Source organism: Eschrichtius robustus, chromosome 4, assembly GCF_028021215.1.
Source record: "Eschrichtius robustus isolate mEscRob2 chromosome 4, mEscRob2.pri, whole genome shotgun sequence".
Lineage (NCBI taxonomy): Eukaryota > Metazoa > Chordata > Mammalia > Artiodactyla > Eschrichtiidae > Eschrichtius > Eschrichtius robustus.
The window spans coordinates 100,185,252-100,198,918 of record NC_090827.1 but is presented as its reverse complement, the minus strand read 5'-3'; the positions used below and the strand labels follow the sequence as shown (position 1 = coordinate 100,198,918).

Below are 13,667 nucleotides of genomic sequence, written 5' to 3'. Positions count from 1 at the left end.
AAGTGCAAGAATAATTTCAGAATGCTTTGAGGTTCCCAGGTCCACAAATTCTGCCTAAGCTATGTAGATCTCATCATTTTTCCAAAGCGTATTACAAAGGTAGGTCTTCCTAACTGGCTCCACTAGCCTGCTCTGGTCCTCAGATAAAAAGAGCACTACCGCCCCACCGGCCCCCATCACCGGCCTCTTCTTACACTGGGTAATCTATCCGCTGGCGTCGGGTGGCCTCTAGCTCTCGATTCCGAAATCTCGGGAACTTCTTCACAATGCCTGTGTTTTCTCCACTGGAGGCAAAGAGAAAGCCCAGGAGGGTGACCACATCTGTAAACAGCAAGACGGCTGCCTTTTAATTATTTCCAGAAAAACACTGCTTCCAACATCACATTCTTCCTGGAACCCACTGCCTAGCTCCCATCAAACATTTAAATGAAGAGTCTGAAAATATTAGCAAACTTTTATTGCACACCGAATATATGCCAGGCACCTGAGAAGCACTTTACAGAGCTATCTCAATTTGTGTTCATAGCAACCCTATAAAGGAGATTCTTTTTTAGTCCCATTCTACAAATGAAAAGCCCAAGGTATAGAGAGGTAAAATAACTTGCCTAAGGTAACAGAGCTAATAAGTAGTAGAGCGAAATTTCAAGTTTCCAGCTCAGGGTCTATGTGCTTAACCATTTTACATCCTGCCCTTCTAATGCTAAGAATAGCATTTTGAATTTATGTAATAATAATAATAGTTAACATTTCAGTAGCACTCACTATGGTCCACACTACTGTATAAAAATATATGTATATATATTTATATATAAATTCATTTAATCCTCATTATTATCCCCAGTCTATAGATGAGGAAATAGATGCACAGCTGCCAAAATGCTAACATTTATTTAACACTTAGAATATGCCAGGCAACATGCTAAGCACATTTCAGGAATAATCTTGCTTAATTTCACAATTTATGAGATAGATTCTATTACTGTCCCCCTTTAAACTGAGCCTTAGAGAAGGCTGAATAATAAGAGGTGGAGCTGGGATTCAAACTCGAGCAGTCTGGTTTCAGAATCTATGCACTTAAAATTGCACAGTTTTTTTTTTTCATCTGTGCAGACTTTCCACATAACCTCAACATGTTACCCTATGCAAATATTACTAACCATACTCCTTAAAACTAGGGAGGCTTCCACTTTATTTTGCAAATGTGTGAGAATTCTGTGGTTCTAAAAAAGAGGAGCATCCATAACAAATCTGAAAGGGAAAACTGAGTTATTTCATCTATATTTAATACCTACAAGGCTGATATGGATTTTTTTATTTCCAATACCCCACCCCCTTCAAAGAAAAAAAATTCACCGAATATAACCTAGAAATAAAGATCACTTTTCTCTTTCTTAAAATGTTCCTTGGCTTAAATATCCATAATTAAATGGTGGAAATAATCTATTTTCCTGGGCTTCTTAGAGTTGGCTTCTGCGCAAGTTACCGAATGCCACTATTGGAAGAAATTACAGGAGCCTCAACCCGGGATATTGGACACCCCAGCTCTCATTCCTCAAGGGGGAAAAATGTTTTATTATATAAAGAGGTACCTCTGGTTCATTACAACTTGGAAATCATAAGAGCAATGTTTTCATAGTCTCAGAAATGCATTTGGAAATCCAAAAGCATGGAGTTATCAATTCCAACAAAAATACTTCAAACCTTATTTCTTTGCAATTTGAGCTCAATTTGCGCACACCGGACTTGCTGGTTAGTTACGGGAGTGGAGGGAGGGGATTAGAAGTGGAAATACTGCAAGGGTGTCTTCAGAATCCAAGGAAAAAATTCACCAAGAGGTGGATATCAGCCAACCTTGGTTGGCTTCCACCATGTTGAGTGGAACATAAGAGACCAGACGGTCATGTTTGCCCCCTGGGAAGCCTTCTGCTAGTGATTGATGTTGAGTTATCCAGTGTAGAGTAGAAACATTTATCAAAATGAACAGGATTTGATTCTGCCCAACCTGACTCCAGTAAAAGGAGGCTTCATAAAGGAGGTTTCCAAAGTGAAGGGAGTTAAAAGTGAATGTTGATGAGCCATTCCTTTATCCAGTGATCAAAGAAAAGCTGGCTGAATAGGAGAACTTGCAGCAAAAGACTGTGGAGGGAAAATCTAAGATGCAAAGATCTAAAATAATTTTTATAAACACATATCTTTTGTACCCAACCAAACCAAAGTGATGGTGGTTCTCTTGTAAAATCAGTAGCTCTAATGGTTCTTTGATTTGGAGTTCTATTACAATTTTCCCTCAATATAATATTGTCTTTCCATTTCATTAGAAATAACTAATATGAATGAAATTTGGGGGCAGGGAAGGACTTTAGAATTCATCTAGCCCAGGATAACATTTTCTAGTAACTGATTGGCTGCTTGGAGTGCTACAAATGATGAGTGATGGCTGTCATAGGCACTAGAATGGGGAGTAACAGTACCAGTGCCATGCATTAAGAATTTAAAGAATTTACAGGTAGGAACGCTTAAGTCCAGAACTTGGGCCCAAACAGGTTAAATGGCTCGCTTACATAGAATGTAAGCTCCAAGAGAGCATGCACTTTACTTCATTCATTATTCCATCCTCAGAGCCAGAAGAGTGGCCAACACTTGATAGAGGCTCCATAAATATTTAGGGAGTGAATGAATGAATGGATGAATGATCAAATGAACATAGTTGTGGCCAAGTCAGAATTTGCACCTGTCTTTCACCCAACACGTTCCATAATTTTATAACGTGCCCCATGCTGTCCAAGCCAAAAATTAAGTCTCTCTTTTTTCAGGTCCTTCCCCCAGATCCATTTCTTTGGCTAATCTTGAACGAGGAAGTTAGGTAGGGAAAAGGCATCATTATGACGTAAACACAAAATGCCAGGAAAAGAGTTCAGGTTTGGAACCTACCCCCTTGGTCATTTTGCTTGTTTTATTTCCTCAGATTCTAGAGCGAAAAGAGGCATTAGATATAACATGGTGCAAACGCCTTCATTTGGCGACAAGAAAAGGGTTAGTGTCTTGTTGAAGGTGGTATAACTAATAAGAGACCCAGGTATGACTCAAACCTGGTCTGCCACTGCAAAACAATGAGCTTTTTATTAAACCACATCACATCTCACAAGTCCTCACAGAGAGAGCTAGGACTGGTGTTCAGCTGGCATGTCCCTCAGCAGCTGTACTGGTTGTTAAAGTAGTGAAACATGTCAGTGTATTGGTTAGATGATTGGTGTTGCCTTGAACCTCCAAAGCCCCCACCCACTACCCATCCACCCCGGCTTCTCCTTCAGAGTAGAACCCGGCTCAGCAAGGATCTCCATCACCATCCTGTTTCAGCACCAGTGCCAGCGCCCGGGGGAGCCTGACTGGGGCCCCCAGCTCATACTATTTGTTAAGTATTTTGAGTATCATCCTGAGTGGAGTGGCTGGGGGGGGTTACATAGCCCATTCTCCAGTTCAGCCTAGTGATCAGAGCCCTGAGAGGACACCTGCTCTGGGGAAGGGCCCGTTTCTACATAACAAAGCCCTATTCAGGACGAGCTTCAAATACATCACAATGATGCAGCTGAGACCCCCAGTCCCTTTGTGGGGAAGTTAGAGATAGTCTTGAGGCAAGGAATAACTGTGGCCAAAAGTTTGTAAAGGGAACCTGGAGGAAAAGAAGCTAAGAGTTTCCCACCCAGAGAAGTAAAATTAGAATGTCAATAACTCAATCTGCTTTCCAAATGCAGGACACTAAACAGACAGCGGCGATCTGGAGTTTTATTTTCCTTAAAGCCAAAGCCTGAGAACAAAAACTCTACCTTCTAGCAAGTATGATTTAGGTCAGAACTTCCACCCCAAAGGATACTAGGCAGTGAAGTGAGTGACTAAGGAAGTCTGTAACATACTCAATACTAGGAGTCTTAAGAATAAATAAATTCCACTCCCAGTAATTTATCCCCCCAAAATATTTATTTGTGTGTACAAAGATACATGTACAAGGATGCTTGGAGAAACCTTGCTGTTGATGGTAAAAGACTAGAAATGACCTGCATGACCATCAGCAGGGGACAAGGTAAATAAATTATGGAGTGTCAGGCAATGCAATGCTAAGGAGCTATTGAAAAGAATGGGGTTGTGTAGCAAGTACTGACATAGAAAAATCTCTGCCATATTGTTAATGAGCGCAGGGCCGAGTCTATAGTATCCTCCAACGTGTGTATGAAGAGAAGGGGCTATCAACCTAATGCTTATATGGGCAGAGAACATTTCTGGAAGGAGACACAGAAACTAGTGTTATTAAGTTTGCTTCTAGAAATAGGACCAAAAGAGTAGGGTGGGTGGGAATTTACTCTTCCCCCAAACCCTTTTATGCTCTCTGAACTTTCCACCAGGTACATGTATTACTTTTTTGGCTACAAGGGAAGAGAACAACATCTCCGAGCATTTCCGTGCAGGCGGGGAGAAGGAGCCAGCCGCATGCAGAGGTCTCCCCGCGCTGGGCGCTGTGGTGGTTCAATCCGCTTCAAAGAGGCAAAGTCCAGTGGGTGAGGAAAACAGGGTGATCCAGGTCAGTGAAAATTCAACTTATAAAAAAGTGTATTCCTTCTAACTTAGAACCTGGGTTAGGACTGAATTAGCATATTTCAGAGAGGTGGCTTAGCAAAGTTGAAAGAATCAAGAACTGGGACTCCATTAACGAGTTCCCTGGGCCTCAGTGTTCCCCTCTGTAAGGAGAGAATGAGAATACTGTCCTTCCCTGGGGCTACTAAGGGTTAAATGAGACATTCTGCATAGGAAAAGTAGTTCAAAAATCATAAAGGGCAATGCAGATGCTAGGTACTCATTAGCAGTATTACTGAAAAATCCAGTCTACAGTGATTAACCGGGGGAAAGAAAGAACTGTGTCTTTTTTTTCCAGAAGTATCAAATGTGTAGTTCTTATAGTTACAAAAAGTATTATCATGTCATTAACCTGAATTGTCTCACTGAATAAACTGATATTTTCACAGAGACACGTAAAGTCTGTCTCCAAAATTTGACTTAGTCTTCTATGATTTTGTTGTAAAGGAATTTTGTTATAAGAGATTCCACTTCCAATCTATTGGACCTGAAAATGAGAATGAATTGTTAGTGAAAAGAGAGTGGAGAAGAAGGGAACTTCCAGGTTCCCCAGTTTCTGACTTAAGAGGGAAGGTCAGAAAAATGTTCATATAGGTAGAAGTAGGACAGAATGCTTACTGCACCTGACCCTGGCATTTAAGAACCTCCAAAGTGCGGCCCCAACCTGCCTTCCCAGTCTTATTTCCTGAACTGCCTATCTCACACTTGAGACTCTACCTGAACAAATAATAGTTCACGTGCTGCTACTCCACACTTCACCTGTGGCAGACGTCGGTAAGCAATCCACATGGCACTCTTTCTCACTAAGCACAGACTCGGCCTCAGAATCCCTCTCAGCACTGTGCTCTAGGTAGCCACCCCCATTGCTCTGGGCTGGCGTGCAAGACGAAACTCATTTGCCATCCCTCACACCAAGGGATGTAGGCTAGTCCCCACTCCCCCATCAGTCTGCATTGCCTCCTCTTTTTTTCCCCTTCTGCCTGGATGCCTTTCCTTTATTCCTTTTCTGACAGTGGAAACTCTACTCATCCTTCAAGTTTCTGTTCAAATGGCACTTCCTCTGTGAAGAGCCCTAGCAAAGTGCCTAACACGTCGACTGCTCAGTAACTTTTTTCAATGAATAAGTGACTTAAATAAGTAAATAGCTTCATGATGTCATCTGGCAGTAGAGCTTAATGGTTAGGCATGGTGTTTGGGAACCAAACGACCTGGGTTCAAGTCCTAGCTCCATTATTAGCTGTGTGACCTTAGACAAATTACTCTACCTCTCTGAGTCAGTTTCCTCCTCTGTAAATAACGACAGTAGAGCACGGGGTGGATTAAATTAGATACTCGCACAAAGCAATTAGCCCAGTTCCCGGCACATAGTGAGTGCTCAGTAAGGGAAAGTAGCTGTTATGATTGGTAGCTGTGTTTACTTCCTGTAAAACCACCTTAAAGAGAGGGACCATGTCTGCATCTTTGAGCCTCCAGACTTAGTAAAGAAATTGGTACGTGATAGGTGTTCAATCAATCTTTATTGAATTGAACATGATACACATCATAAGGGGGTGGTGGGTACCAACAGAGAACTAGGGGAGGCTGGAGGGTAGAAAGTTAATTTCTGATGTGAGAATCAAAAGAAAAGAAAAGTGCTTTGGGGGAAGGAGGGGAAATTTGAGCTGGCTACTGAAATATGAGTATGATTTTGCCAGGAAGACATGAAAGATGGCACTGGGGGTGGGGGAGTGTTGGGGGGCAGCCAGGGACAGCAGCTGCCTGTAAAAGAAGCTTCTTTAGCCGAGGCGTAGGGGTGGGAGATCACGGACTCAAACTAGAGGGCATGTGCAGGGTGCAGGTGAGCTCATGTGTGGTTGCAAAGGAGAATCACTGCAGCTTTATCCAGCTCAGCCCAAACGGGCTCCACCCGGGAAGCCTCAGAGTGTGCTGGCCCTAGGGAAGGCTCGTGGGTGCCGCCCATCCCCACATGCTCCCTACGATAGCCGTGTGAGGGTGCTGTCACAGTGTGATGGTCACACATCAGCTAAGAGAGAAAGGGTCCTTGCCCCTTGGCCCACAGCATTCATCACTCAATCAACAAACAGTCACCGCGAGCCTGCTGCGTGCAGGGCGTCGCGCTGGGCACTGGCACCAGACAAAGCGGGACTTATGGAGCCTGTGTTCTAGTATGGAGACACTCAACAGGCAAATAAGCCGTTACATATATTTAATTACAAGGTCCAGCCGTGCCAAGGCTGTGAAGGAAATAAAAGGTGGATATCGATGGGACGGGAGTAGCAGGGGTGGGGCTGCCGCCTTAGATAAGGTGGTCAAGGAAGCTGTCCCGGATGAGACGCCATTTATGCAGAGGTAGGAATGAGATAAGAGAGCAAGCCACCTAGTGATCTGGGGGAGGAGCATCTTAGGCGGAGGGGACAGTAATGCAGATGTCCGAAAATGGGAGCGAACTTGGTACATCAAGGGAGAAGCAAGCAGGTCTGCGTGGCTGGGACAGGTGGGCAAGGGTGAGCGTGGCAGGAGATGAGGCCAGCAAGGGGACAGGGACAGATTCCACAGGCCGTGCTAAGGGACATGGCTGACCCTTCCTGATGTGATGGGAGGAGCCGCCTGCAGGGGGTGCGGTGAGCTGCTTGCACCGGCTGCCGTGTGAGGAACGAGGGCAAGTGGGGAGGCCATTTGCAGCTTATGGCCAGAGTCCAGACAGGACTTAGACTAAGATGACAGCAAACACTGGTGAGAAGCAACTGAATATGCAGTGACGGGCCGAAGATAGAGGCAGCAGGGCTAGCTGACCTGTCAAAATAGGACGTCAAGTCCAGGTGCGCCCCTAGAGCTACCGGCCTGTGTGGTTGATTTCTTCCTCTGGGTGAGTCAGGCACACGTGTGGCTGGTGAGGGGCAGCAGCTAATGGCCGGTGCCCTCCCCCAAGGGAAAGGACAATAAGTGGCCTCAGGCAGGGGGGACCCAGCCGCCGATGGCCCACACACCCAGGATGCAGGAGGAACAGGTGCATCCGAAGGGCACGTGGCCGAGCCTTGGCACACACGTGTCCTGAAAGGCTGCCGGCTTCTGATCTGGGGTAGGTTTACTCAGCGGGGCGGGACAGAAGCCGGCTGCACCTCCACCGACAATCAGCCCACCGGCCCGGCCTGGCAGAGTCCCAGCCCAGGAGGTAAGCTGCAGAGCGTCTGGGCGCACACAGCTCGGGGCCTGGGAGCCGAAGCTAAGGCTCTGATGGAGGGGGACTGCAGCCACACTCACAGAACATTGGTGCGTGGGGGCTGGGCTCTCTCTTTGCAAAGAAAAAAAGAAAAGGCAAGCGAGTCAGGGGGTGCTTAGTTCAGACGCAGACCTCTTGTATGACATCAGGCACTTGACACAGAAAATGTCTTCCCCCCCCCCCCCCCCACTCCACACCAGGGCTGGCTGCAGACTGTGACGAGGCCAGGCCTGAGAGCTCCCCCGTGGCGCCCTGATGCCACCTTGTTGTTCCCACTTGACTCTTGTTCTTCAAGAGCCGAATAAAGTAGCCCCTGCTGGGAACAAGCCAGAGGCCTGGCCCCCTTCCATCGCGCAGACAATATCAAGAACAGAGGTCGTGGACACTCTGACAGGACTGCTGCAGGCACTCTTTTGATTTGTCTTTTTAAGGGAGGGAGAGGAAGTGCTCCCCTTTTCTTAGCCATACAAACAGTTGGTTTTGAGGGTGGATGAAGCTCCCCGCACCTATTTCCAGTGACTCTGACTCTTAGAAAAGGTTTTCCTCTGCATTATTAGACTGGTTCTCACCCCAAAAGTAATGGTCTGAAGGAGGCAGGGAGAAAAAAAATCCCTCTGTGCTGTTCCTGAGCCCTGTGAATAGGGGAAGGAACAACAAAAGAAAAGAAAAAAAGTTTCACAGTTTAAGGGTATGTTCAGGAGCCCTAAGTACTCAACCGGTTCGTAAATGACTCCATTTGAAAACTTCCAGCTTGCAATTCAGTCATTCTTCAATGAGAAATATGTGATTTGCCAAACATGAAATGGAATCATTAAGCCCTGACAAAATCAATCGGAGGCAAAGCAAAACTGTGGCTGCGTGTGCCCCATGCTTCCTTCTCCTTAACAAATTAGATATCCCTGCGGAAGGCATTCCAGATGGATACTAGCATGGGGTTCTGCCTGGAAGAGGGACGCACACTGATCATCAAAACGCATGCAGCTCAACGATTTCAGAGGCTTAATTGCCCACCCCACCCTACCCCCAATGTGCGCACACACAGGAAGGGAATTTGTCTTCTTCTTCTAGTTATTTCTGTATTTAAAGCACTGCACAAACATAAGCCAGACACAGAAGAGGGCTATTAAAATAAAATGTAGGATGAAATTGTCTAGAACTACGCACACTCAAAAGTGCATGTAAAAACCAGTGTAAGCTGAATAAGGTCTGCAGTCTAGTTAAGAGTATTAGATCAACGTCAGTTTCCTGGTTTTGACATTGTACTATAGTTATGGAAGATGTCACAGTTAGGGGAAGCTGGGGGAAGGATACAGGGGACTCTCTCCCATTTTTACAACTTCTTACAAATCTCTAATTATTTCAAAATAAAGAGTTTTTTTTTTTTTTTTTTTTTTACTGCCAAATGTGTTGGCTCTACAGCAAGTGGGCTCTGGCCCTTTAAGTTTTCATTATATGCAGGGATGTTCGGGGGTAGCCCCAGGAAATACTCACTGCCAGCGTTCTCACTGTGTCCTGAAGTCACCTTGCTCCAAACCAGTCCTCTTGGAGACTAAGAGGTGTCAGGCACGTCCCTGGGTCTGCTGTCACAGGCCTGTGGACTTCCTCCACCCACCAAGCCCGCCTGGGGGTCCAGCCACTGCAACTCAAAGTCCCACCAGCTCTATCCCTGCTCTAGAGGTTCTCAAGCTTTAAGGTGCATCAGAGTCATGGGAATGTATTTAAAATGTGGATTCTAGGGCCCTGCGCCCCACAGATCCTGGCTGAGCAGGAAATAGATGAGGACTGGAAATCTGCATTTGCAACAAGAGCCCTGGTGGTTCTGTTGCAGGTGGTCTTAGGCTCCTACTTTAGGAAACAGTGCCCGACTCCGGGCGGGTGCCTGGGAGCATGCCTGGATAGGCTTTCCGTTGCAGGATATGGAGAGGAGCTGGCAGGCGCTCAGCATCCATACAGCAAGGTGCCCGCGCAACAATGGAGAGAACTTCAGCCCCCCTTCTTCTAAATGCACGTAGCCAGAGAGCTCCAAACCCAGTGCTTCAAAGAGGCTGAGAAAGGGCACAGGAACCTCCTCTATTGATCCTTCAGTGGCTGTGACCCTGTGACGTTTAGGATACAATACAGAGTTTGCATTCTATCATCACTGTGGCTACTACTTTTTACTGAGTGATGATTATTGTGCTGAGCACATTTCATTTAATTCTCACAATACTGCCCTGAGGGAATTGTTATTTATTACCCCCATTTTACAGATGAGAAAACTGAGACTCTGCAAGTTACACTGGCAGAAAGTGGCAGAGCCAGGAGTTGAACCCAGGTAGGCTTGGCTGAAAAGCCAATGCTGCACGAAAACTGACACATGTGGGATTTTTGAGGGAGACGGGGAGGAAGATTCTCCTGATCCTCATTTCAGTGGCACTAAAGCTCCTTTCCAATGCAAAGCAGATCCAAGCCTCTCAAGGTACCCCTTCCATGGCTCTTTGTCCCTCTCTCACCTCCCTGTTCAATCCTATTCTCTGCTACTCTGTCTCTTCTCAACACCTTTTCACTTTTCCTCTTTCGTCCCCAAAGTCCAAAATTACAGATTCCATTTGCTTTGTCCCCCACCACTAATACAAGAATTTTCCCCTGCCCTCCTCTTATGATCAAAGCTGTCTGAAAAAAAATGAGAATTAGGTTCCTAGCAAGGCAAACGACCTACCATTCTCGAGAGGACACTGGGGAATCTTGTTTGCTCGAAGGTTCCAAATATAACCCATGTTCCACTCAAAGCACACCTGATGATCTTTGAAAGGGCGTTCAAAAGGTGGGATGGTCTTCAGCAGGGTATAATTCTTCGCTACAGCATGTAGCAAGTTTTCCTCCCATTTAACATTCAAGTCTCCACCGCTATATTGGTGAGTAATCCAGGCGCGTAGTATCACCACAGATACCGAAATGGAGTGTCTGATGAAATAATCATCTCTATAAACCATGATGCTTGGAAATTTCACATGTACTATTTGTGTCCTGCTGGTGTGAAGATGTTTCTCATTCTTCCACCTTTTTTTGTACACGGGAATGCTACTTCTGAACTCAGATGAAACCACTGCTTCCAAATTGACAACACAAGGCTGAGAGCATAAATACTCCACCGAGACTTCAGAAACGTTGCGAACATTTCCTTCAAAGACAGTGAAATAAATAAAGTCTTTGTAAGCCACGCTCTGCTCAGCTCTGGGTATCACCGACGTCGTCAGGGAAGTCTGCCTACCCAAAGATGGTACAAAATTCTGAAAAGAAAAAAAAAAATAGAGAAACCTTAAAAATGATCATATTAACAGATACGTGAATCATTATTTTCCTGGAAGAAAAAAATATCCATTTACATAATGTAATGAAAGTGGAAGATAAAAGATGTCGAAAGCACTACCGAATAATTGGAGAAAAACCAACATACACACAAATGAAGATTAGGCCACATTAAACTCCCTCTCCAGACTCAGTAGCATCTGCTCATCAAGATGGGACTTTCAAATCTACGTGGCAAACATTCCAGAGTTGGTTTCCAAATGATGGAGCTAGTTCACGACAAAGCCAGGAGCAGTGAACGTGCCTTAAAGTGAAAAAGAGGCAATCCAGCTCCAGACATTTCCAAACTATTGTCCTGACTTCAAATGGTGGTCAAATGCAGCCAAATCAAAGGATGCGAGAAGAGTTCAAAGTGCACCGGAGAGAACACATATCAGGGATGCCAGCTGGGGCGCTTTTTCTCCATAAGTTCTGAGCTAGGACAGGCATGCATGATGAATGGGCCAGCAAGAGGTTTCTATTGCTCCAAATCACACACAGGCAGGCGTGGACCACAAGCTGTGTTGTCTGATTCTTTCATCACGCATGGCGCCACAGGTGCCAAGAAAGATTTTAGCTGCAGGTTTATTTATCTAGTTCTTCATTTTTTCATTTTTATTTTATATTGAAGTATAGTTGATTTACAATGTTGTGTTAGTTATCTAGTTCTTTAGATGATGAAGCCCTCTCAGTGTGGACTTTCCTTCCAGAAGAAATCTGGAAAGTTTGGTCCTGAAATTAAGGCAATGTTTTGATCATGAGGCACGGATGGATGGATGCTAAGAGCTCTTCTTCTAAATGTGACTTTGAGATTTAGACATCCGTAACACAATAGCAAAAAGGTTACTTTGGACCAATTTACACCCATTAGAATGGCTACTATTTTTTTTAAAAAAAGAAAACCACAAGTGTTCGAGAGGATGCAGAGAAATTTGGAACCTTTGTGTATTGCTGGTGGGAATGTAAAATGGTGCAGCCACTGTGGAAGGCGGTACTGTAGTTCCTAAAAAATTAAGCACAGAATTGTCATATGATCCAGCAATTCCACTTCTGGGTCTATATCTAAGTTGAAAGCAGGGCTTGGAAGAGATATGTTCATAGACTTACACCAGGTTCACAGCAGCATTATTCATAATAGTTAAAAGGTGGAAACAACACAACTGTCCACTGATGGATGAACAGATAAACAAAATGTGGTATATACACACATGGAATATTATTCAGCCTTAAAAAGGAAGGAAATTCTGACACATGCTATAATATGAATGAACTTTGAAGACATTATGCTAAGTGAAATAAAAGTCACAAAAGAAAGAATACTGTCTGATTCCACTTATATGAGGTACCAAGAGTAGTCAGATTCATAGACAGAAAGTAGAATGCTGGTTACCAGGGCTTGGGGGGAGGGAAAATGGGGAGCTGTGGTTTAATGAGTACAGAGTTTCAGTTCTACAAGGTGAAAAGAGTTCTGGTGATGGTTGCACAACCATGTGAAAGTACTTACTGGCACCGAACTATAAATTTAAAAATGGCTAAAGTGGTAAATGTTAGGCTATAAATATTTTAACCACAAGCTTAAAGAAAAAGGTCACTGTGGTCTTCTCCAAAGAAGGAAGAAATAGGGACCTCTTTCTTCAATTCTGGTTTAAGGCTGTAGGAGGGCCAAAGGTGAGTAACACGCGAAGTCTGGAATCAGAGAATCACGTTTACAAATAGCAGACACATGGCAGAACATGGCCTGCACTCCAGTCAAACTAAATGCAAATCCTAAGGGAACACAGCACCAAATGACAGTAATTCTGACTGGGGGCTCTGGGAAAGGCTTTATGGAGGAAATGGCATTTCAGTTGGGCTTCGATGGATGAACAGAAGTTCTTTAGGTAGAGTGGCAAAGGGAGGACACTGCGAGTGGTGTGAACAGTTTAAATAGAGACATGAAAGGAAGGACAGGCGGCTGTCCTGGGGATCTAGCAAGCAGCCGGGTTTGGCCAGAGGACAGAAGGGGGGTAAATAAAGACACAAAAGGACACGGGAATATGAGGGTCACAAGCCCTTGGTGATAAGCCAGCCCACCCCAGTTTTCAGACGAGGACATGGCAACCCCGAGGGGATGTTCTCCGACATCCCGCAGCTGCAGGCTTAGCAGAGGCCAGCCCGGAAGCCTGGCTCCTTTTCCTCATGCCCACTCTGACATTCTCCACCCCACAGCACACACCATGAAACCAAAGATTTGCCGTTCCACAGCTGCCTAAGAACTCCAGGCTGATTCTGCTTTCATATGAAGACAGATACAGCCAGCATTTGTCCACAAGCGATGGTTTATTCATTTGGCCAGATGTGCTGAGACGTGGCACCCTTCTCAAGATTCAAATCGAGCTATTAAGCCCATAGCAGTGTTTAGCCGAAGCCAGAGACTGCTGGTGCTGATGGGAGCTGGACCAGAGTGGTGCCCATGGGTGACCTGCGCTCCTCAGTCCAAATGCCCCCAAGGCTT

At 45.1% G+C, this 13,667-nt stretch overlaps 1 protein-coding gene across 1 annotated transcript in view; it reads right to left on the bottom strand.

Annotated features, from left to right (window-relative positions):
* Positions 1–13,667, bottom strand: part of SEL1L3 (SEL1L family member 3) — a 98,995-nt gene that overhangs the window by 75,772 nt on the left and 9,556 nt on the right. The window contains exons 2-3 of the mRNA XM_068543137.1: positions 10,545–11,115; positions 195–321 (exon numbers count right to left, since the gene is read on the bottom strand). Coding sequence (XP_068399238.1) covers positions 195–321; positions 10,545–11,115 — 698 coding nt within the window. The remainder of the gene's footprint in view (positions 1–194; positions 322–10,544; positions 11,116–13,667) is intronic.